Source organism: Sitodiplosis mosellana, unplaced genomic scaffold (genome assembly GCF_009176505.1).
Source record: "Sitodiplosis mosellana isolate CC-2019 unplaced genomic scaffold, AAFC_SMos_1.0 Smas_scaffold_30, whole genome shotgun sequence".
NCBI classification, from domain to species: domain Eukaryota; kingdom Metazoa; phylum Arthropoda; class Insecta; order Diptera; family Cecidomyiidae; genus Sitodiplosis; species Sitodiplosis mosellana.
In genome coordinates, this window is record NW_022595272.1 from 2,310,517 (window position 1) to 2,336,897 (window position 26,381).

General features: G+C 36.4%; 1 protein-coding gene across 1 annotated transcript; it reads left to right on the top strand.

The window, feature by feature from the left end:
- Window positions 1–366: 366 nt before the first annotated feature.
- LOC129569367 (uncharacterized) lies at window positions 367–24,857 on the top strand. Its single transcript, XM_055448148.1, has 2 exons — window positions 367–1,211; window positions 24,020–24,857. The coding sequence occupies exons 1-2, from the start codon at window positions 1,109–1,111 to the stop codon at window positions 24,835–24,837; spliced, it is 921 nt and encodes a 306-aa protein (XP_055304123.1). The 5' UTR covers window positions 367–1,108; the 3' UTR covers window positions 24,838–24,857.
- The last annotated feature ends 1,524 nt before the right edge of the window (window positions 24,858–26,381 follow it).

The window sequence follows — 26,381 nt, forward strand, 5'->3', positions numbered from 1 at the left end:
AAATCTAATGTGCTGCAGCTTGTCGATGAGCCAGAAATAATTGTATTCCAAATCCGTTTATTGATTACGATAATGTTTGTATATAAACGATTTACACGCGACTTGCAAGAGCAAATAAACTAAAAACATAAATACAAGTTCGCGAAACACGACACAGCAGCAGCAGCAGCAGCCACTGCGAGAGTATAGCTGAAAGAGTGTAGATAAAAATAAATACACGGTGAAACACCTTCGTGTTCGTCTCCTTCTTCTTCACCTTCTTTGCGTATTTTGTTTTGCGCTTCGTTTCATTCACATTCGGTTGGATTTGCAGTGTGGGTATGGACATGTTAGCGGCCCGTTGTGTCTGCAGTAAGCACGTTCGTTGAAAGTGAATAACCGAGTCAGATCAATTCTGGACGGCGAACGGTAAACACACAGTATTGTGCACGATCAGCGTCGCAGTCGATAAACAGCTGTTTTACGTTACGAGAAAAGTGCACCGCCAGTGAAAATCGTTATATTTACACTTTGGCAAGTCAAAGCGAAGACCATTGTGTGCCTGTGTACATTTTAGATTCCACCGTGTGTAGTGGGAAAATTGTATTTAGTTACATTCGAAATTGCCATCGTTAATTGATAACAGCACACAGCGGCAGCGAATGAGTTGCCGAACAAGATTCGGGTGAATAATTTCCGTTTAACCTGTTACTAAACCGAGAGACCAACGCCGATTAAACGAAGACAAGGAAAAAAAACGACAGCAGACATTAATTATTTTTTAAAGTGCCATTCGTAAACGAACTGTTAATTTTTTTTTTTTTAGTTTTTGAAACAAAAAAGTTACAATCATTATCACGTAGTTTCGTCACAAATTTTTAAAACGATTTACAATTGTGAATTCTGCATCTTTGTTTTTCGAGTGTACGGTGCAACAATAAATCACTTGCAGGAAAAAAAAGATATTATAACAGTAACAGCAGAAAATAAAACAGAGGAAAGGAGATACAAATATAAGGCACACAACGTGAAAAAGCACAATTTAAAGCGAGCGAGAAAAAAAAACACCGCATCGGTAAAACGAACGAAAATCTCTTGGCTTAATATTGGTTTTATTAATGTCAGTAGCATGAAGTTAACAGTGAAACTTGTGTTGTTGGTCACCTTGTTCTGTTTCGGCGTGCATGGAATACCGACGACCGAACCATCGAAAACCGCCATCAAAAATAGCGGTAAGTGCAATTGCAATCTATCACACAAAAATCATCTCTCTCAACTTGTTGAAACTGGCCGATGTGGTTGTACAATTTTGTTTTTTTTTTTATTCGCCCCAATGAGATTGTCAACCGTCGTTGTCTCTTGCTGCCGAACCAACCAACAAAATCCATCAATTAGTGTAATAGTGAAAAAGTGTTTCAAATCTAATCAATGTTAACTGGTCGACAGTTCAAAGTAATTTGCAACAAGTTGACAAACCAAAACAAGCTTTCATTATGTCAATTTGTACCGTGTGTTTTGCACGTTGTGACACACAAAAATTGACTGACTGCCGTCTGACTGGTGGACATGGGCATTGGAAAATGGCCGAGCATTTTTAAATTGTTCGTCGTTGTTGATTGATCAAATCATTTTCATTCAAATGCAATCGACATATTCATAATGGCATTTGAATTGCCTTCGAAATTCAAACAATCCTGTCAACATACAGTTTAATGTGTCAATTTGGCGGAAAAGCCAAAATGGAATGCATTTAAAAGTCAACCACAAATTATGTGTACCAACAACAGCCAAACAGTATGATTGTCATCTCAAAATCTCCGTTTCATGTAGACATAGTTAGTGTTGTTTGCTATAATAAAATCGCGTTTGAATGTGCAGAATAGCTGAAAAATCAATGCGATTCTAAGTGTTTTGAATGTTTATATGTGTTGTTGTTGTTTTTCTTTTGGATTTTGACGAATTGCAACAATTGAACGATCGCGTAATCTAATATTAATAAATTGAACGAATGGAAAATTGTGGCGCAAGTCAATTGTTTGTAAGAGCTAAACCGTGCGCGCACATTGCTCCATACGCATTTTCATTTTGCTTTTTTTCTTGTCTACATTTCGTCTACGCTTCAATTGCTTCTAAACTTTTGAGTAAAAATGTACCAGAAAACATAATCGATATGTAGCGTGTGCTCAATGTTTGCCGTAATTTTCGACGATTGGGCTGAATGCTATTTTATTGAATTCTCTATCGTAATTTTTTGTTATTTCTTTCTTTCTTCGTACCATATTCAATTCGAACCCGCAATTGCTAAACTGCCGCATATTCATTTCAAAATTACGTACAATTACAATTGAACGGCGGTGAAAAACAATAAAACCAATAAAAAAAATTTCTGTAAGCGAACCGAACGAAAAAAACAAAAATATGTGCAGAATTTTAGCTTGGAGTTTTACTGTAATCCCATATATTATTATCTGATTATTGATCCGTTCGTTTGTTGAGCTTTTTGAAAAAAAAAAAAAAGAAATTATCGGCTATTGGTTCAGTGTTTCATTTGGAGAAATGGCTTTTTTATGATTCCATATTTTCCAGAGTCGAAACTAATTGAGGCTCCAAAGCCATTTTTAAGAGCTACAATTGCTTTGTTTCGACACGAAAGCGAAAAGCGTACAAATCCCATACATTCACTCACGGTGTGTGTGTGTTTTCAGCGAAAAATCGCTACTTCGAATACCCTTCTCTCGAACCTTTATCTAAATCAAGGCATTTCAAACAGAATTTCCAGCAGAGAATATACAAGATCCAAGTTGGGGCAAAAGCATACCCAATGATGCAGACAATGTGTGTTGAAATATGAAAAATGCTATCGGATGAATATCAAACACAAAATCGTGGTTAATTAATTTTTATTGTTGATGCTACGGAATCGATACACTCATATACACATACACATTGTTAAAAGTTTGTTCGAAGTCATTGTGGCATTGGGTTGCTGCAATATTCGTTTATTATATTTGCCTCATTGTTGAGGTAATTTCAAGTGAAGACCTTTATGCGCGATCCAATAGGTTTCAATAAACAGTATATCGAAAGTGATGCTTTTTTTTCGATAAAAACAGGCAAGCGATTGGTTTTTTTTTGTTTAGCTTTCAGTTCACTCTGAATCAATAAGAGACAGCTACAGTTCGATTATGGTGAAACATTGTGTTAAAAGTCAACTTGCGTTGATTTCGCGTGGGAAATTGAGGTGTTTTTTATAGGAAGAATGTCGCCAAATTAACGAAAATATCGCGCAAAATGAGCATCACCGAACAAATGAGCGAACGATCGTCTGATTGTTGTTGATTGCAACCAACGGAACATTGTGTTTCGCGTATAAATATGATTAGCCTATAAAAAAAATCCATTTATTCCAATTTAAAGCACAATGACAACATCATTCTTCTGCTGATGTTTGCGGTTTTATTTTCTGCACGAACCAACATCGAAATTGCTTAGTCACGAAGCAATGTCAATATCCATTTTGAATTCCGCCGCAAGAGAACTAAGCAAACACCAAATACCATTAGTTTGATTGAAAAATCTGTCTTCATTGTGTGCAGAGGAAGTTGAATTTACCTTGCCGAAACCGACGTCATTAAGAAAAATGAGTAAATTAATCACAAAGCGCATATATGCGCTGAAGAGTATACTGAAGAGAACACACACACGTACACACATCAGTCGCCAGAAGACCTCTTCCACATGGTGAACATCACACTTCAAGCGTATTGTTTTGATGCTTTAGTTTTGTTCAAAGGTGAAGACCCATTACATGGTTATATGAGTTGAATGGCTTTGGTGTGTGTTTTTTTTTTGTGGAAGGTTCTCTGGCGTCAAGTTTTTTTTTGACTTTGAACGCTTCAAACTACTAATTAATTTTCCCAACGAACGCAAACTGATGAAATCGCACCAACAGGAAAACATCATTTTTCCTAACATACAGAGCATGTACTAACGAACAAATCGAATGGAGAATAAATAAATCAAAAAGAATAGATCATTTGAATGTGAAAAAAAGAAAACATTCGTGTGGAAGTCATTTAATATCGGTTGTTGCCTTCAAAAAGATTCTAAGGCTATAAATCGAAATAACAAAGCGATAATTCAAAATAAGATGTTAGTTTTGTTTTCATGCGAACATGTCTAAAGAGTGATCACTTTTGTATACACATCATGTTGACCCACATATTGCGATAGCGCGTCGAAACGTGCATATCAAAGAAACAACTTACAATTGTTGAGTGTGCACAGCACATACACATGGATGTGTCATTGACGAAACGGTGTATATTCATTTTTTTTCTCTCTAAATTTTCCCATGTTGAGCGCGATGCGATGTGCTACGTGAATGAATGGATCCTCTGTTGAATGAATGAAGCACGGTTGCCCAAAACAAACCGTTTGATATGTAAGCCATGTGGCGCGATGACGAAATCTCACACCGGCACAAACACCATAGTACATCGGAAACAATTAAGTACCTACTTAGTAGTACTCACATACACACACACACACACACACACAGCGCATCCGAGACAAAGGCATAAGACAGAAAAAAAAAGACTGAGGAATAAGTGAACAAGTCATTGATGCTATCTGCATTTATTATATTAACGCTCATCGCACGTAAAATTGCAACCGAGAGTGCAAAGCGTGCGCGACGTGCGATGAGATCAAGTACGGCCAATGTACAGAGCACAAAAAATAGACAAAAAGAAAAGAAAATGCAAAAATATATATTTAAATTTTAAAGCAGAAACAAGCTAAAAACGAAAAATGTATGCAAACCTCGTGCCATATTCATGCCGTTTACGGTTTAATTAAAAGGTCTGTTTCGGTTCTCTTTTTTTTTCTCGTGGTAGTCGGAAGAAACGATGCCAACCGAATCAATAAATTGTACAACCGTCTTGTGTGCTTCTCACCGCAAGCAAGAAAAATGCTTTGCGAGAGAGAAAAAAAAATTGCATCCATAAAAGTGTCATTGATAATTATGATCATTAAAAGTCAATTGAAATACAGTTTGGGGTCATTTTCGTTGTTTATTATATATATATATAAAAACCCACATGTTACTTGTTCGCGCATGCACTTCAAGAATTGGCTGGCGTTCTGAACCGTTTTTGTTTCTCTGTCAGTTTCATGGACTCCCATCAAAAGATAAACGTCTTTTGTTTGCGGCCATTTTTGTGTTTAGCAAGCTGTCACGTATGAATTCGAACAATAGATAAATGTGCACATTGCGTGTGACATCAAAACCTGCAAATTTTCGTGAGAAGCTTTGAATGAGGCGCATTTGAAGCCACCACATTTGCAAAAACCAATTGTTTGCCCCACGCACGCATGATAACTTCAGAGTCTGTGAAACATAGATTAAATTTGGAAAACCAAATGAAAAGGCAAACCAAAAAAAAGACAAGCAAACCGCCACGGTTAAACGCCCGCCCAATTTGAAAGTTCCAGGCAAATTCTTGAACTGCAGCTCGTTAACGCAAAAAAAAAAATTTACCATTTACTATTTGTTTTGCTGCAACAATTTGTTAAGGTTTGTCATGGCAAAGTAGAAAAAAAATAATAAAATGCACGATACTTTTCAGGTGGAAATGATCTAGTGCGCACTCAGTTGGAACATAAATCGTATCCATTCACCAGAATAAATCACCACTTTTTCTCCATTTTTTTTTCTCTCCACAGATTTGAGCAAAACAATTTCATTATTTTCCAAATGTATTTGTCATTGAGTTTAAGCGAAAATCGCATTTAAAATTCACTTTAAATTTCAAACCGAGCCCCGTTCGTTGTTGTGAATGACACATGAACGACAACAAACACGCGCGCGCACAATCATACACAAAAAGGTAAACATATAAAATTATTGCATTGCGTTTATGTTTTCTCCCATAAAGCGAATGCATTTTATGGCCAAACTGATCGCAGGCGATAAAGATCAAAACGGAAAAAATGGCCAATTCATAAATTCTAAAATCAAAACGGCACATCAAAAATGCAATTCACCGACGAGAGAAAAAAAAGGCGTCTCAGCGACAGCACCGTTATTTAAGTGCATGTGAATCGATGCGCGTGCGCTCCAATCGCTTAATGTGTTGATCGGCAGCAAAAATAACACAACGATCATTTGCACAATGTAAAATCAGCGAGACAGTAACCGAAAACATTCGAAAATTAAGCAAATCTTTGTATAAAATCAACGAAAAACCGTCGAGTAACCGAAAAATAAAATAAATAAATGGAATTAAACACAACACACCAAAAATTGATCATTAGATTTAAATGGAATACGAAAGCCTTTAATTTTATGTGCCATTCCTTTTCTATTTTTGTGTGTGTACATTTAAATCGGACGCGAAGAGTAGAAGAAAAAAAACCATCGACTGTGTAACAACAACAGCAGCAGCAACAACATGAACAGTAAACAGCACACTGTTCTACTCGCGCCGTCGTCTCTTTTTTCCGCTCCTCGAAGAACCATAAATAATAATGTAATGGAAATTAATGTGCTCAAATTTAGGTGGTGTGTACGAATTATATTTATTCGATTATAATAATGTACAAAGATTTTTCAACCGTGCAGCAAATGTGTGCAGCGAGTGGCTGGCGCAGCCATGCATGGGCTAAATATTACATACATATATGTGACATGCGCTACTCTCCGGTGCTGAGGTGAACGTGAACTATTCGCTTGTGATTCGTTTCTATTCTCTGTCTTTTGTTGTACGATTTTTTTTCGTCGTATTTCTCAGCAGATCGATGTTTGCCATTTAACAACAACAACAACAAAAAACGACGGCTTTGAATTGGATTTTCGGATTTGTGTGCCATTTTTTTTCTACTATTTTTGTTCCTTCGACTTTCATGTGAAATCAAACGGAATTTTGTGGTCGATGTTTTTTTCATTTCAAAAGGAAACATTTAAAAGTCACTTGCATTTGTTCAAATGTTGTTGCAGATAGCGGTGTACTATGTGTGTGTCAACTGTAGCAGCAAGCTGTGCGAGCACTCGATCGAGTCGAAAATCAAAAAACCGAAGGCGATACTCCGACTTCCTCGCCTAATGGGTACAATTTCATTCGATTTTTCACATCCAAAATGTGTGTTTTTTTCTTGGGCTAATGGATATAACCTTGCTTTCGAAATTTATTAATTTTGGCTATGTGTCAACGAACACAGAGTGTGGCGGCTCCGAAAGAAAAAGTGAAAAACCCACCTTTCAAAATTATTTCAAACACATGCTGGATTTTCAGTTATCGCCAAAAAATAAAATGCGCGCGCAATTGCGCTTTACGAAATTCGATTCTGACCGGTTTTCACACAGTGGAGCATAAAATTTGGCCATAAATCCAATGTACGCCAACGTACGTTTTTCAACGCAAACGATCTAACAAATGACGACAAGAACACAACTTTGATTCAAGCAATTAATAACCGCAACTTGTTGCAGATTAAATTGACATGATAGCAATTAGAGAACATTGTTAACAACCGAATCAATATGAAGGAAAGCAAAACAAAAAAAAAGTGTTCACTTTATTATCAATTTGATTAATTTGCATGATTTGCTTTACTTTACTTGAACATTCTGATTGCCCACCAATTTGTCGTTTCACTTTAAATTTCAGCTTATTGCGTTTGTTATTGACTGGTATTGATTTTATCATAATTGTCGGTCGTAATTGAAACGCATGAATTTTGTCAATTTTCAATGCCAAGGACCGTCTTTCTTCGTTCTGACAATCGAAAAACGGCGGTTCATTAAATGCCGAAAAAATAAACACAAACTCACATCCGAAAAAATAAACAGACACTCGAATCAATAACAATGTGCAACAATGCCGAGTGGCCTGCACAAATTCGTAATGCGAAAACTATTTCAAGTGCAAAGACATAAATTCCGTCGCCAGTAGCCAAAACAGTCAGATCATAAATGGCGATTGTTGCGAAAAGTGCAAGTCAACGATCAAAATAGCCGAAACCTTGACAATTGATGTATTGTGTGCTCCACGAGGCACATTCATTGTTCAAGTCTGCTTCGCCACACTGAATGTAAATCAATTTGATTTTTTTTAAATAATTACTGGGCTATAAAACGGTGGAAACCGCAGAAAGAACGTACAACTCACAATAACATCCAATAAAACGGTACGGTATTCAATGAGGCTGGACATTGTGCATAATAAATTACCGTCGCTCTTTTTAAAATAATATTAAACTTTCGCAGTCAATAAATTTTCCCATACCCCGCCGAACACACCTTCTGCATGGGTTTAGAACATTAAAAACACTTTTTTTGCCCAATTAAAATTCAATATTCACGCATTGGCTGAAAAAATCGATGACGATAAAAAAAAACAACACCGTCTACAACTGCAAAGAATGACAGAAATGTTCTGATTGCGGCAATAATTTATGTTTTAATAGTGGAGCGTAGACAAAAACGAGTAAAAAACCATATAATTTAATTAATGTAAACGATTGTGGCGTGTTCCGCAAAACATTCTTGCCATTTCTACCGAGTGTCGCGGTGCGGTATCAAATACTGGATAAACCAGAGAGAATAGGCGCGCGATCGAATGCATTGTGCACACACACGCGACGACATATCGCTCGCAGTTCATGCCAATTGTAAAATGCAAATTGGAAAATGTCGCAGCGCGCATTCCATGTTTCAGCATTTACTCGGTATCTCCGCATGAGTGTGTATGTCTGTGTTGAGCGTAACACCAGTGTTCGGTTGTGCACATGATGTCGTGGCTCAACAGTCGCGGCGTCTAGCCTCTATCAAGTCTAGATTAATGCCGATTTCATTGTGCATTAATTCAACAAATAATCCAATAAATAAATTAGTCTCTTTGTTGCGTCAAATAAGGTGCTTTGATCTGTCTTGCCGCGTTAAATTCCACTGTTGCGATTGGAATCGCACCAATTTGACTTCTTCAGTGAACTTTTTTCAGTTTTTTTGTCGCAGAATTTCAATGCGATCAATCGATGGTGGAGACAGCCACAACTTTCGTTACTCACTCAGTCAAGAAACTTCGGTGACTTCGTCATTGTCCAGCGCCAGTCGATTGTTAACAATGATCGTGACGGCCGCTTGTTTTAAAACGGTTAATTAATAAATTATCGTTGTCGAGGAAGTGTATTCGTACATGTGCAAATCGAAAGCGATTCGATCTTATCGAACCGAAACCAGAAGCACACATTGTGATGTCAGCCAGCGAAAAGCTTCTGTATTGACATCGCAACAGCTGCCACACATCGAAATTTAAAATCCGAAAAAGAATTATATCCCACTTCCTACTTGATCATTGTGTCGATTGCTGTCATAGATTTCCACCGCACCGTTTCCCACAAGTAAACGGCAATATTTAATTTACAGCTATTGTCTCAAACAGAGACAGGCGCACACAGACGACGACGACGACGACGAAATGTTTACAATTATGTTGTCGATGAAGTGAAGTATGAACGTGATTGGGCGCGTGATTGCAGTGGCATTGCCATCGGTGCTTTGATTAATGGCACTTATCATTAATTAACATCAACGATTGTCAAACCGAGGCTCCAGCCGCATGACTAAACTCAACAGTTGATGAATGAGCATACAATGTGCTTAAAAATCCAATACGACCAATTTTTCTCCTGTAAATACACGAAATTTTCTCATTAATTCCAATCGCAAAAAAATTATATAATTTTCACTTGGTTTTTACCAAACTTTCCAATTGTGTGAACAAATTTTTTTCTTCTGTCTGTTGACTTGGTGGACTTTTTTTTCTATTTCTTCTGTTTGCTAAAGCACGACGTCAAATTAACACTCGTATATCAATCATGCGGCATATTGAGTTCTAGATTTATTACCGCATGCCAATTGTTACGTTTGTTTTGCCGATCATAATTTTTCCGAATGAAAAACATAATTTGAATATCGATTATGCAGTCTTTGGCTGCTGATTTTCCGTGCAACGCTACACAAATGAACATGTGCAAGCGTAATGACTCTTTGAAAAAAAAAAAAAAATGGAGTCAGTTTATAATGCAATTTCATGCGGAAAATAAACTGAAATTATATAGAACCTTTTTATGAAAGAAAGCGTTAATGCCGTAAAATTTCAATTGAAAAATCGTTATAAAATTATTTAATAAATGTGAAACATAACCATTGAATTGATCTTACTGAAAAGGTCTGCTCAAAAATTCGCTTCTTTGCCAGATCGATTTCAATTTCTTTGCGTTGAACAATCTCCGCAAGTGAACAAATAACCAAGCCCAAATGCCAATTATCTTCTTTGAATAGCAAAAGTGTGGGCGTTGTTTACAACTATTAATAGCTGTGCTAAAAGCAGTAATAAAAATGCAAAAAAAATGTGATAATTGTAACATTTGTTCCACCATTGTATCAATTCATTCCGCATAATTATCTCATTGTTTCTCGCACTTTACCCTTCTGCTTGAATGTGGCACGAGAAATTGCCATAAATCTATGATACCATTCACGTTTTGGTTTCATGCCTTATTTTTCTTCGTTGAAATTCGTTAAAACATTGGTTTACATCGATCGCAATCAGGCCTCGACGGAATAATTGGATTTCTGCGAATAAATTTGTGACACATGCGACAACGTGGCCGACAATTCGTACGTGATTGTTTTAATAGAGTTTGTCACGTTGACAAATAAATTGTTTGTCTCAAATTCATTTGGTTTTAATTGGTGTGTATGTGGATCAAAGTAAGGCTATTGTTTGGAGTAAGAAATATCGCTATACCAAAAGCATGGCTTAAACAAATTCTTGCGTACGCATTTTGGTTGGCGGTTGAGTTCAAGGATCTATGGTGTTATGGTTGGGCCGTTTGTAAATCTGTCAATATTTTCTCTTTCAAAGCATGAATGCTGCCGAGTCAGCGAAGTGATCTCGCCCAATGTTTTTTTCAACAAATCGTTTTTCATAAATCATTTCGCTGGCATTGTTGTCTGTCGTGTTTTTTTCCACTTATGCGAAATCTCGTGCACTATTTCCAAGAGACAGATCATATCAAACGAAGCGTATCTATCACCCACGTGTGCAAATGACGCGTTATTTTTACACTTTGTTTTCCACAAACAGATCTTTGATTTGAATTGCGGAACACGCGTATTAGTAACACTCGATCGGTATCTGTACAATGTGCATTTCGCCACCAAACGCAATGCCACCTCACCGAAAACAATAGGCACCAATAATTCATCCAGAAAATGTTTCTCAGTGCTCGATGCTGTTGATGTTGCTGTTGATTTTTTTTTTGTCGCTGGTAATTTTTCATTCTGTGGTAAAATTGCGATTTGGTGCGCAAACAATCATGTAATCGTCGGTATTTGACATTATGTAACTTTGGTGTAATTCCGTCGAACAAGAGACGTTCTGGCGTGTCGTGTGGCTGTATGTGTGTCATAAATAAATGCTATACAAATTGCAAGAAGAAATCAAGAAGAGAAAATACAATGAGAAAAAAAAAAACAGTCTCGCACTCTCAACTGGGAAATGATTTCCATCAGCAATCAGCTCACATGTGTGCCTATGCTACGGGAAAAATATTGTTTACTTTTTTTTTCACTCTATGCTGGTTCGTCGTCTTTCTTCGAAAAAAAAAACGAAGAAAAAAAAGCACCAAAACAAAAACGAACGCATTTACGATGCTAAAAGCATGAAAGAGTAGTGAAAACAGCCGTTTATTTAAATGGCAAATTGTTGCGAATCATGTACGCGATCAACATTGGTCATAAACGATGCTATTGAAAACTCGTTGTCCGTTTTAAACTTATCGTAATCACACATGCAGATCATTCAACAGTTTTGGCACTCGAATAACTGTACCACAAGATAATTTATGGGCAACCGTATCGATTGGGGCAGTATGTGTATTTTGAGCCGAAAAATGAGATTACGCACATTTGCCATTTCTCTTTAAAAAAAAAAAAAAAAACCGCCGGCAAAATGTAATTTTCTTCTTGTGAAAGTGCCCTGCTGCAACTGCAAGAAAATATGGTTCACGTCGGTTTTTTTTTCGCTTCGTAGAAATCGAATGCACTTCTGGGTTACGAATTCTCTGAATACGGATTTTTTTCTTCTTGTTTAATTTATCCTGTGTCGATATTTATTTTACGGCGTGTCAAGCTTAAAATACTGTAAATCATACCATTAGACTATGGACTCATTATTCCGCCCACATATTGGAATTCAATTATCTAACCCCATCGAAATGCAAACGGTTCAAAGGAAACGAGTAATATCGATTGGCAAATAAAACGTGTTAATAAACTATAAAAATATTTCCAATTGGCAGCAGCATTTCGAAATGCCATTAGAAATGGATCGAGAAATTTCATTAATAACCGATCATTATCGTAAAAGACCAGTGTCGATCGACGTGAGCCACATTCACAAGAAATGCTCACAATTTCTCTTCTCTCGTCGGTACTTTGCTATCGCGGCTGTAAATTTGAAATGCAGCGTGTAAGATTCTACCGGCATACACGTCATATTTATTATTCGATTTATTTATTGTTTATCGTAATAACATAATCTTGTGGCACCAATGAAATGGAATCACTTTATTGCTTTTGAGATATTGGTGGAAGAAAAAACAACAGATAAATAAAAGTCGAAGTACATGGAGAAATGACGGGAGACGAAACACGGCGCGGCGTGTATCTTATGGTTAATAATAGTGTTTTATAGCAATATACACGATTATACAGGGAGTTAATAACTTGTAATTGACCAGCAACCAATCGAACTTCTGACTCGGACAGTGTTTATAATAGGTAGCATAAAATGTACTATAGATCGATAACATTTGTTTTATTTTCACCCATAAAATAACCGACTCATATGTCGATTTCATTTTGGGATCGCTTTTGTATCGATCATGTTTCGATTGGAAATTGCTTTACCTTAACAATCCGGTGTATATGGCCCCCATCAATATTACATGTAAATTCATACTAATAACAATTTTCATTTTATTGCCTCGAATCTGTGTACGTACAGATCTATGTGATATCGCTATTAGTTCTGGCCATGCGATCATTGCTCAAGCCAAACTCACCTTTCTCCATCATTATCTCCTCCATCATTTTTTATTGGCATTATTTGGCTAGGAGACGGCTTGCGATATTGTTACAACAATTGCCCATATTTCGTTTGTTTGCTTCACGCACATAGATAGATGTGTGTGTGTGTTATTTATTTTTCGATACGATCATCATGATTTCGATTATATAATGAAATCATAAATTTTCGCCAGTCGACAATTAAAATTGCCTGAGGAAAATATGATTTGGTTCCCTTTCGTTTCTATCTAATTTGTGCCTAATATTTTTGTCTCTAAAACACTCGATCGTTGCATCCAATTATTCGTTGCAATGTTTGTTGTTCTACATGGCTCAACATCGAATAACGTACTGCCGTTCAGTTGCCAAGGTCCATGAGAATTTTTCCCGTCATAAAATGCTGTTACTTTGTAGCTGCTACATGTTTGAGTCGCCGATATTTTCGCCCATAAATCAAGGCGGCGATGTGTTTTTTCAAATGATTTTAAATAAGGAAACCGCACAACCGACACTTATCTCATACTTTAATAATGGCTTAGTGGACGTTTTGCGTGCAATTTACATCAGCTGATGATTTCTTTTGTGTGTTTCCAAACCGATTCTAATTACATGCGATATGTTTGTTAAAATCGACTTAATCTACAGCAATTTATCAACAAAATACACATTTATTTGGCGTGAATTAAAAGCATCACATCATGAAATATGAAACGTTCACAATGCGAAGAAACATACGGCCAATTAATATGGCACATATATGCGAACGTGCGCACATACAATGTATGAAATCGGTAAATGTGACTGCATTCCAAACTTGTAATTGACTTGAGAGCTCGCGATTAATAAATTTTCAACGACAAAAACCGACGAGAGACACGTGCAACAAACGGGACAAATGATGACAGCGTGATAAATGCTGTGATGCTTTATGCAGATTAAGATATTTTACGCGATTTTAATTTATTCATCACGATACGATATTTTTATCGCGCATTTCAAATCAAAACGATCATCACGCAGAATTGCATCTGGTTTTTTCTTCTCTCGCTCGTTTCTGCGAATGCATCCAACGAGTTTGATCTGGGCGGTCAAGTTGTATTTGCTCTGAATTTTTGTGCTTTTGTCCATGAACGACATTTGCCTCACCTTTTGATCTATCGATCTTGGATAGTGTCACACTTGTTTTTTATTTCAATCTACTGTCGTATCCTCAGAATCGTAGTAATGTTTTTGGATGAAAACAAAAAGAAAAAGCAATGGCATACGTGCTTAAATGTCAAGACCTTGGTATTGCGAATAATTTTTTTTTGATTTACACCTTTTTTTTAACTGTATTCCATCGGTTCAATTGGGTTTTGTTTATTTTTTTTTTTTACAAACTAAAAACATCTCTTTACGAGACACATTTTTTTTCAGTCGGTCAAGTAGAGATAAAAACAACTCGTTTTCAGTCGATTTTAACCTTCTAAGCAAAATCACGATTGAAAAATTGTTTTTGCGGCAAATTGAAAGCACAAAGAGTCGTTTTTTTTCAGCGAATTTGTGTCGATTGGTGTGTACTCGATTTGTGATGAAATATTGAATAGAAGATGAAAATGACGCCGACTCAAATGGTCGCATTAGAAGTAAAGTGTGATTTTTTTACGCTCTCAATCGATGACCATTCACGGTTTAAGTGTTTTTATTCTCATGGGTAATTGAATCGATAGGCATACACAACAGGCACAAAAAACAACCACTCTATTATGAATGGGTAGTGTGTGCAGAAAATTACAACGCTAGCGATTGATTGGGTGCTAATTTGACAAATAAATACGGTACACGTTGGATTTTGATCCAACGACAGATGTAAATCAACGCAAACACTAATTAACACAAGCGATTCCGCGGCTCATATCTTTCAGACGTGTACTTTTTTCCTTTGCTATATGTTTCATTCATGACTAATTGAACGCTACTTGTTGAAAGATATTACCTTCAATTTGACTGCGTTTATAACCCATTATCGTCTACATGACCATTGATTTATTTTGATATTTGCATGACATGTTTGGTTTGTTTTAAGATCTTACATTTTTTGCAAATAGCATCAAATTTTGACCTTTAGTTCAAATATTTCGCGTAAATTCGATCAATGGCTCAATTAAATCGTGATATTAAACTATGACATGGTGTCTCTGATGTTCATATTAAGTTAGATTTTATGATTACGAACACTCATCTCAAATGTGATTCCGTCAGTTCGATGAATGCCAACCGTTTGCACTAATGAGACTTGGAGCATAAGGTGAGATTTTATTTTGACATTCATAAGAGGTGGATTTCCCAAAAAAACAAAAGCCACCAACGAATTTACTTCGAGCAAAAAACATTTCAAAAGTCATGACATGTTCAAGATTTGGAAACAAACCCCCCTTTGAGTATGATTTTTGAGTGTGTCGATTTTCGTTTTATTGACAATAAAAGATTGCGCACATGTAGGGCAAATAAAACGAGCTTAAAACAATGAGCCAGAATGAATTGAAGATGAAAAGATATTACCAAATGAATGCTCCATTGTGTATTGCAAGTGGATACGAAACAAAAAAGCGGCAAAACAGTTTGTTGTACGATGAAATGGAATACGCACAGAAGAACCGATGATAACAAAACGCGAATGACAAGAAGCGAAACGAAATCTTATGGTTAGATATACAACATTGAGTGTATTATATTCCAATTGGCATGCAATAATTGAAATGTGTAAATGAAGTGCACGCCGTGTGTATGTGTGTACCGACTCTGTAAACACGTACACACGAACTCAATAAATGTACCGTTTGCATTTTACATAATAAAATGTAAGAGAAAAAGACAGACGGAGAGCGATTGCGCTCGCGATCGCACGAGCTCCGATGAAAACGACGACAACAACAACGACAACAGTATTACACAAAATTGCATGCGATGAACTGACAAAAGGGTCAATGAGTCGACAGGGAAGCAAAACGACGGAGAGCGCACCGAACGCGTCTCACCGATGCCAAATGTGCAAAAAAACGTAATACAGCATAACACTTTGCCGTTTGCCGATCACGTAATCGAAACACATGTTAGATTAGTCAGCACAGTTGCTACTGCTTATTGACGACTCCTCTCAATGACGATTCCAACGGATTTCTTTTTCCTTCACGTGGATTGAACAAGCGCAGTGCATTCTTTTGACTTAATAATTCATTCGGTAGTTTGATTTATGAGGTTTTTTTTCTGTTCTTCTTTTATTCCTCACCATTCCGAAAAACCGCACATTTCGCAAATCGGTTTGAACTCGTAACACAATTAATGATTGATGGTAAATCGGTAAAGAGAAAAAAAGAAACGAAACATGTAACGTTTACTCTTTGCACTCTCACACGCATTTGAACTACAACAGCAATAGAAGAAGAAGAAAACACACTTTGTCAGCCTACTAACCCCATTAAAGAATGCAATGATTATTTGGCGTTTTTATGGTCATTCGATTTTAATTGAATTTTCAAACCGATCATTGTTTCATTCGAATTCGGAATCGAGCTAATAAAATGGCATGTTGCAAATCAACAGAGAAAGGCAAATGGAATGAATTTTATTATAAGTGTTGACTTATTCATAACATTGTAATTTTAAGTATGTTTTTTTTCTCTTGAACATTTTTTTCTACAACATTTTACTTTGACCATTGTAGAAAGGAAAAATAATGGCCACACTTTCGTATAATTTGTTTTCAGACATAATACGTAGGTTTTTCATTATGATGTGTTGTGTATATCAAATATATCAAGAAGAAGAAAAAAGAACGTGATTTCCATTTTCCATTCATCTTAATGCTATGGCTACACAATTTCAACTCCGATTTCATGAATGAAATGTGTGAGAATGAAGCGAAACGCGTGGTTTTGCTACTTCTTAAGTATCATAACATTTTGTCTCAAATACTACAGCACTTGTGTGCCATAGCAACTAAGTCATTTGAGAACAACACTCAATTTCAAGAATTGGTTTGACGCAATAAAACTTCAAGCACCTCGCCTTACATAATGCGCTAGCCAACACATATTGAACTCTAAATAAACAAACCAAATGATTTTTTCGGATGATTTCAGACAATCTTTCAACATTATCGCAAGTTTCTATTTGATTATATTTCGAAAACGATTGAGTAATGAGGATGATTTGGCCAGTACAGAGTATATAATGTTTGTTTTAATCAACTTTCTCGCTTGTGAGAATTACAAATGGTTTTTTCGGAGACTAAAAAGACGGTGTACTACTTTCCAATGTATTTTGGATGGATGAGAGAAACTCATTATGAGAAGTCAAATCAGATGACTTCAGTCCACATTGCTATCAATTCAAACAGTTTTGCAAAAATAAACTGGCCAAATGCGTGAAACTCTCAATCTGTTGATATTGTGTATCTCTTACATTATGGCGATTTGCAATAAAAAAACAAATCCCAACGAAGAATGCCTTAATTAAATAAGACGATGATCGTGGAGCGATGTTCGCGCAAATACACATTCACTTTCCTAACTGCCGCATCCATTTAACTGGACGCGCACAATTAACCACTCCAAATGAAGCAGTAACAAACAAGAAGAAAAAAAACTATACTATGAATTAGAAACACACACGGCTCATGAAATTGCATAATTAACGCAATATACACATCGTCGAAAATTTCTATTATCCATGAGGCTCCACGATTACACAATATGCACACTAGCGGAGAAATGAGTCTGACGCGGATTAATAAACACGACTGTGGCTCCGTTAGATACACCAGATAACAGATTAATAATTGACTCTTCCTGCCTGTTAGACGTCAAACGGGTTTTGTTTGTGGCCATAGAGAGAGTGAACGAGCTGGCGAACGCGTGAAAGATGAAACCAACACAAAACCGATCGCCAATTCAACATTCGATTCGATCAAAGCGTGAAACTACGACGTGTGTTTATGTCATGGAAGCGTATGTGTCATTTAATTTCATGCGATGGTCATTTATCATATGGGATTTGTGATTCAATACTCTCTTGCCAAAGCAAGCGCATGTTGTGGTTTCAGTAGCGAACATGATTTTTTTTCCATTTTCAAATGTATTTATCTTTTACACGTTTTTTCGCTTTAAATGGGTTTTTTTTTCTTTCAAAATGAGATGCAAGTAATTTTTCGCACTCAATTGAACTGCCAAGTGCATTAGTGTCAGCGCCATGAAATGTTCAATTTCAATGAAATCGCTTGTAAACTGCCACATGCAAATGTGGATTTATCACATGCAAAAAAAGCCTAGTTTCCAGTTTTATTTCTGTTGCAGAGTGCATTTGAAAATGGAATTTTACGCTCCTTTGCTCTTGCTAATTGTTGCTATTGTCAAAACAGAGCATCCAAGATTTAAATAAACACAATTTATTTATGTGTGAAGGTTGTTAATCTTCGATGCCGGACATTTGAAAACAATAGCCAACCGCAACAGAAAGAAAACTGATCTACACCAAAGACAAAAAGCACGGCGAGAAGCAGCGATCACATCGCCCATAAACAAAAGAAACACTTTCACTTTTTTGTAGCTGCTGTTTTCGTCTATTGCTTTTGATCACATCTTCTTTTGCTGCGCCTGCTTGGTGTTGTTGTTGTCGCTTTTTTGTCGATGCTTTCTTTCTATCATTTTCGTTGTGCCATGCTTTTCGTGTGTCTACGAAATTGCTGGACATTGATTTGATGTGTGTTTTTTTTTCCGTTGTTGTTTCACTGTGATGCGATCTCGAGTAGTGCTGTCGGCGTAGATCGTTTTGGAAGAGGAATAAATAAACAAATGAACATCACGTTTGTCGACTCTCTCGAAAATGCAAATTGCCTTTTGTTCCGTTCATTTTGTGGCTGCTTAAATTGTCTCATAAATTACATTGCGGGTTATATCATTCGGAAATTGCCATATTTAATTGCCTTCTGCTAACGTCAATATTTTCGCTCGTTCCGAAAATGAGATGCGATGCCATCATTACCTATCGACGAGTGAGCATCTCTCAACCGTCTCTCGAAGCGGATCGTATTTTTTTCTCTTTCAAATTAAAATGGAAACTAGATTTTGTGCACTCATAACAGTTATATTGTGTTATTGTTTTCAAATTTGGGGAATTTTTGCTTTCGTTTCCATTCTCAATATGAGTTATTGTTTCATTTCATTTTTTTTTTCTTCTTTATCGAGATGTTGAATTTTCTCTCAGCTCAACACGCGGATTAGACTCATGACACCTAACGCAACCGACATTCGATGGAATTAATTCGATTATGTAAAATGTTTTTTTTTTTTTGCATATCGATCGGTGACTCTTCGTGCGTTTTGAGTTATATTATTTTTGGTTTCTTTATCAGCAACAACAACAACAACAACAACAACAACAAAAAACGGGCTTGAAAAGTAATTTCCTTGCTTTTGTGTGTACGTGTTATAATCCACATGTTGGTTTATATGGATCCAGTGAATTGAAGTTTCATGCAGAAAGTAAGAAAAAAAACCAAACACACACACACACGGCGGCGAGCGTTTAATCCAACACGCCGATCGTAACATATGTATCGTGAACGAGGGAGCTACTGCATACACGTTGAGGACCGTTATACAATAATAAATTACATGAATGTGCCGCGGCATAGGCGCGATAGTGTGTTTATCGATCAGGAAGGAAGCTTTGAAACGCTTTTCAAAACATACACTCGCAATGGTGCTAATCATTTTTATGGCTCAAACACCGAACATTGGCTCACTCTATTTACAAGCCGCTGATTTTAGGTGTTGGCTTTTTTTCTTCATTTGGATTAGCGCTTATATTTTTCTTTCTTTGCTCGTGGCCCTATTTTCTTATTACGATCATTTTATTTTCTTTTAATTAATTCAACAAGGCGTGCAAGTACAAACTTGCCCAACCGAAAGTCTTTCAGAGTGTGTGTGTGTGTTCGAGCTAAGAGCGAAAATAGATTACAAATGCCTATTTTGTTTGGTCGGTGTATTTTTTTCCCGCTTTAAATGATCGATTAGGCATGAAACTCGTTCCAAATTGCCTATTGCATATGCCAATGAATGAGGAATTTAACCATCGCTTGTCGCGTGCTCTAACTCCAAATCACATCTTTAAACGCAAAACTGACACATATTCCGTGCACAAACGATGTAATGCGAAAATAACCCATATTTTGATCGTTTCGAACCGAAGGCAATTTAGACACATTTCACCGATAGTAATCGATGCACGCAAAACGGTAGCGCTTTGAACAGTACGATGGAACAAAGTGATAATATAAATTAACTAAAAAAAAACCAAGAATTCACCGTTGAAAATTTCTACTTAATCTCTATTATTTCGTTTTATTTACTATCGAATGAAAAGTAGAAAATTATAAAAATATTAACGACAACGACATAAAATTAAACGAAATTGCCTTTCGCTAATCGACCGAATCGGTACATTCCAATGCATATACACTCAAACAAGCGTCTAAGTACTACTTTTAATAGCTTGAACAATTAAAATGATCACTTGACGCTGTTTTCCCATTTTTTTGTCCAGAAAAAAAAGTACACTCTCCATGAAGCCAACAACATGTTTGTTTTACTTAATTGAGATTTATGCAAATAACACATTAGATTCGAGAAAGGAAATGTTCAAATTGTTATTTATCGAAATTATATCTGCAACTTTTATCTTAAACGGCCACTAAAATTGAATACTTTCAACATTCTTCGGAGACATTCTCTTGAATTAATATGTCAAGGAACAGCAGCCAATTACCACGAGAGAGAGAGAGAGAGAGAGAGAGAGAGAAAAAAAAACTACATAGAGAGAGAAAGTGCACGATCAACTAGAGCGCGGCAGTTTATCTTTTTTGCTAATTTATTGCAATCCAAATACAACACATTTAATTGATTAGATGTAAAAGTTGAAAAATTACAATCTTGTTAGTGAATTGGCTGGTTACAAATAGCGGCAAAACGTTCCTGTTTTCAAAGACAAAACAGGCAATTTTCGAACTAAACAGCGCAGCGTATTCCAACTGTGCGAAAAAAGTGATCTATTTGACTGAAATGAAAAGGGCATGGCAACAGCATATCTAATTGTAATTAAATTAGTCAACACTTCATGACAGTGGTAGAAGAATAGCTGCAAATGTTGCGAATATAAATTATGGTCATGCTGACAACAAGCATAATCGAATATTTCAGCGAATAATTCATTCATTCCTACGCGAATGTGGTATGTGGTGTCAAACGATGGTGCAATATTATTAACACCAATCTCATCACTGTTTTCCATATTCGCTATTCGAAAATAGAACTCCCCGTTTGTTTCGCTCATTTTGTTTTTTTTGACAACAGCCGTCGACAGTAGTTGCTTGCCGAACATTTATCTGGGAGTGTGCTGTGCTGTGTTATGACTGTGCCTTAAAACTGAAAAAAATCGTGCATATTCAAATCGGTTGTGCAGCGAAATAATTCATTTGTGAATCACGTTTTGCACATTGAAGATCGGCTTGAATTTGGGTGTGCAGCTGAGGAACTCCTTTACCTTCGTGCAGAACAATAAACGGCATGAATGGAGATTAAAATATATGTGCTTTTAATATCCTACATATTCGATGACGCGATACGTTTGAACGTTGTCACCTTTTGTTTCTATCAAATCGAAGGAAGAAAAAATGGTTTATGTACATATCGCTTTTGTGCTCTCAAAGGCCAAAAGCAAGTGTTGCAATGCTGGTTTTCGTTAGTGCATTTGATATGTGAAATATTGAGCAATCGAACAATCATTGAACCGTTTGTTGAGCGCAAATAATGCCACACCACGTCTGAGTGTCGTTGCTAACAACCGAATGCAATTCTCCGTGGGTTCAACCACAGACTCTATCCACTGCACGAGCAAATAACAAAATTAATGTAACATTTTGCGAATTTTCATGGTATGAAGAAATTTATGGACTCCGTTTTGCTTAGTTTGCCTTTCGAATACGATCGATACAGCAAATCACAGTGTCGCGTCGGCTCTTGAAAAGCAAAAATAAAAGAAAAGAAAAAAGCCAACGACGACGGTGATCTAAAATATCCAATTTCATTGAATCTTGCACAAGAAAAATGGTGCACATTGTGGCAACGCGCTGACAACGATCATTGCGGTTCATAGACCTTGAAACGCAAAGCGAACGCTTTATTTCAAGTTTAAATGTTATATGATTTACAACATGAGCACGCATATTTTACTCTCTTTTTCTACTTTTGTTCGTTCTTCGTCTAATTTTTTTTTTTGTTCAATTATTGTTGTGCCGCTCGAACGAAAAGGGAAAACTTACAACTGTCACTGTCTCGTTTGATTTAAATTGATTTATTTGACACCGAATTTTTGTTGTACGGTGGAGTTTGCTCTTGTTAGATAGACTGAAAAATAGTTTTTTGATTTGTGATTGACACATTTGGCAATATGAACCAGTGCCACACATACGAACGTATATTCTAGATTGAAACCACTCGAACGCATGGCTTTAAAATAGCATACGCTTTTCCCCATGGTAAATATGCGGTGGAATAAATCCAATGGAATGCATCGCCGAAAACCACACCAAGACCTACAGCACCAATGCACTTTCGGGCAATTAAGTCTCAGGCCAGTTACCCCAACTAAATTCACTCTTTATTGCAGCATGATCAAGCATTTACAATGGATTCGTTGCATTCAAAATCTGTCTTAATTTTATTCCCCAACAACAGCAACAGTAACCAAAGTCATTGGGCGAATTGCCATTTTGCATCGTTTCTTTTGCTTTCAGTGTTAGCGCAAAAAAACATAAATTGAAAATTTTCGGTTTAATTTCGCTAATCACGCCTAAAATTACCACGTTTGATTGACTTTATACGCGATTGTCTACGATTTTCATGCATTGGCACCAAACCGAAAACAAAAGACTGACAGAGAAGACAATTGAGACGTGTTGAGCTTTCACTTTGCACATTAATTTTTGCTTGAGTGCTTCACAGTGAGACGTTGACGAAATGCAGTAGAAAAAAACAATAACAGCTCACAGGAATATAATAATCTTTTGAAAATTGCTAGTTAAGTGAATGATGCGATGGTTTTGTCTTCATTTCAAAAAATAATCAAAATTAATTTTACACAACACGATGAAATTGAAAAACTGAATTGTGTTTGGAAGATTGAAACATTAATTAATATCGCTAGATTTATCAAAAGAGCACAAAGATTGTTGATTTAAATGTTGAATCGTTTTTGTCGAAAAACTTCTCACAAAGCGATTCCGTGTACGAAATAGTTCAAAAGACAAAATTGCGAGTAACCGCAAGATATCGTTGAATAGACGACCTTTCACACATCAAATCACGGTTTTTGCATGAATGAAAAATGGCAAAAGAGTCACACTCTTCTCACAGCGAACAGCATAGAAAACGTGTGTTTGTTTGAAGTTCAGTTTGATCTATACAAAGTCGATTACTGATAATGGTAAGCACCAAAGATAGAAAAAAAAATCGAGTCGAGTTTGACTTTCTAATGCAATGACGAGGTTTTCTATGATGTATCGACATTTTTCAGAGAGAAATAAAGCCATTTCCAAGCAGCATGCATCATTATTTATAAACATCGGAAGAAATAAACGAAAAATGCAAAATTTGCTCTTTTCCGTACTTCTTCTCATTACCTTTTCCCCCTCCCCGACCAAAGTGAATATGCATTCAATAAGTCACGAAGTCATGAATTAGATTTGATATAGAGAGAAAAAAGAGCATGGAAATGCCAACGCTGACGAAATACTATGCTTCAATGTTTATGGATGAAAACGTGTGATTGAAACTTTTTTTTCCCTTTTTTTCTTCATTTCTTCAGAGCACATCGAAGAAGATGACTCGGATATGTTGATGGAACCAGATGAATACCGTCCAACTGCGTTAATATCACCGCATGCAACGGCCGGCTATTTTCAGTCGGGTGAATTTCGCTCGAATGAATTTCGATCCGGCGAATATCGTGGATTATCGCCTGAATATGTGCATTTAGAGAGACCGGTGCCTCAACGAATCCGTTCAATTGAAGATACCCGCACTCCAACGCAGAACATTTTCCCGCCATCGTTTTTCCGTAATGTTCCGCCGTTGGGCCATTCAAGACCATATATCCACAGTCAAGAAAGCGGCTCAAGATACGGCAGTGGTCGAAGTTTCGATCAATCGATTCTTGGTTCGGGTGATTTTGGTGTGATTCGAGGTGGAACATTCTATCAAGACGATGATCCACCGGTGCGCAATAGCTATGAAAGTGATGAATTTTTAAATTACTTCAACAATAATGGCCATGGACGTCCCCATACCTCATTTATTCCGAAAACATTCTTCCCAGACGAACAATTCTCGAATTTCCGTGACTTTGCCGACATTAACACACCAACCGATCCAGCCTATTCTCAATTTGTCGTAGTTTATGCCAATAAAAATTCAACAGAATCGCATCCAAATCCGAAAAATATCATCGAACAATTGCAATTGCTCGACAAGGAAACAACCGACGAACAGCGAACAGAGAAGAAAAATAGTATTAGTAAATTTAAGAAGAAATTAGCAAATACAAAGTTAGAGAAGAAATATAAAAAGAAAATCGGTACAAAAGACAGTAATGCTGACTTTGAGCCTCTCTTAGCACTAAGTTAAGCATAACGTTTCGCCTGAGAGAGAGAGAGAAAAAAAATGAAAGGAGAAATTCCATTCCATTTCTAGTTTAAGGTCAATAATTATATTATTTTCATACGTAAACAAAAAAAGCGAAAATATTTCCTCTTCCCTTAGTCTTGCATACCCCAAAAAAATGAACCATTAGATAAATGACATGAACAAGAAAATGGACATCACATTGATACAATAGAAAGAGAAACTGTGATTCCGATATGTTTGTTAATCCAAATAGTTGCTTCCTCCTTTTTGGGTATTCAATCAATAGCCTGGGAAACGAAAATATTCAATGCATCAGTAGTTACCATAAATTCCATTCGTGTTTCGAGCATTAAAATCAAACTATGCGGACAAAAACTCCCAAGACGAACAATAAAATTCAACGAATTCAACAAAGAAAAGAAGAAAACACCATCAACATAAGTGCATGACATTTTTGACTTGTAAATTTAGAACGTAATTTCCTTGCATAAGTCATATCGTTCCATTCTTCTCAAAACTCATTGATAAACACATCGACCATACACGTTTCGTTTTACAATTTCTTCTCTACTTATTTAAAATTTGAAATGTAAAAACGAAATTCCATTTTTGAACAATAAACTAAAAATTAAATCAACATTTGATGAAGAATTGTTTTTATTCAAACCTTATTTTGTTTAGTTTAATTTCCTCGGATTTGGATAATTCATCTAAATTGTAAGTCATTAGAATTGCTCTGTTATGATTTCTGGCGCAGAGAAGTATACCTGAAAAACAGAAAAAGGCATACTAATAATTGTTTAAACTTCGTAAATTGTGTTTTATTCATAAAATGTTCAATCAATATGCATATCATTCGAGATATCATAGTTATTTCATGCAAGATGAAACCATGGTATTGTTGCGAGTTAGAGCCTTTCAGGAACTACGACACTTGATACTATGGAGCTGGCTATAGACAGTCGGTCCTGCTCCACCATTTCAGATAGCTCGTTTATCAGACATCGTGCTGCATCCAGACGACGCTCATATGAATTTTGTGTGCCGAAGTGACAAACTTCAGTTCAAATAGACTGTATTCTTGCGGTCCACTTCGTTGCTCATCAAGTAACAAATTTTTAACATTCCACTGAAATAAATCAAATTCGAATTAAAATTTAAAAATGTTAAAATCGATACGAATCCTTCCCATTTTCGATATTCATCCGTCGTAAATGGTATGCTAAATTTGTTAATAAATGGCTCATATTCTGCTGCCAATTTTGATGAATTTGAATGCGCTGCTTCCAATCTCAATAAAAATTCCGACAAATCTTTACGCCACTGACGATTATTTTCCTGATGTCTACGCTTTACTTTAGCGAATAGCTCTTGCAACGCAGCCACCTGTGGTTCTAGACTTTTCGGTCTGTCATTCCCATCTCTTCGATAAAATTCTTCTCCCCACTTGAACAAATAGAAAAAAAAGTATTCTACTTCGATGCATAAAATAAGAGCTTTGCATACCCATTCTTGGCATTGTGCCATTTTAAATGGTATGTGAT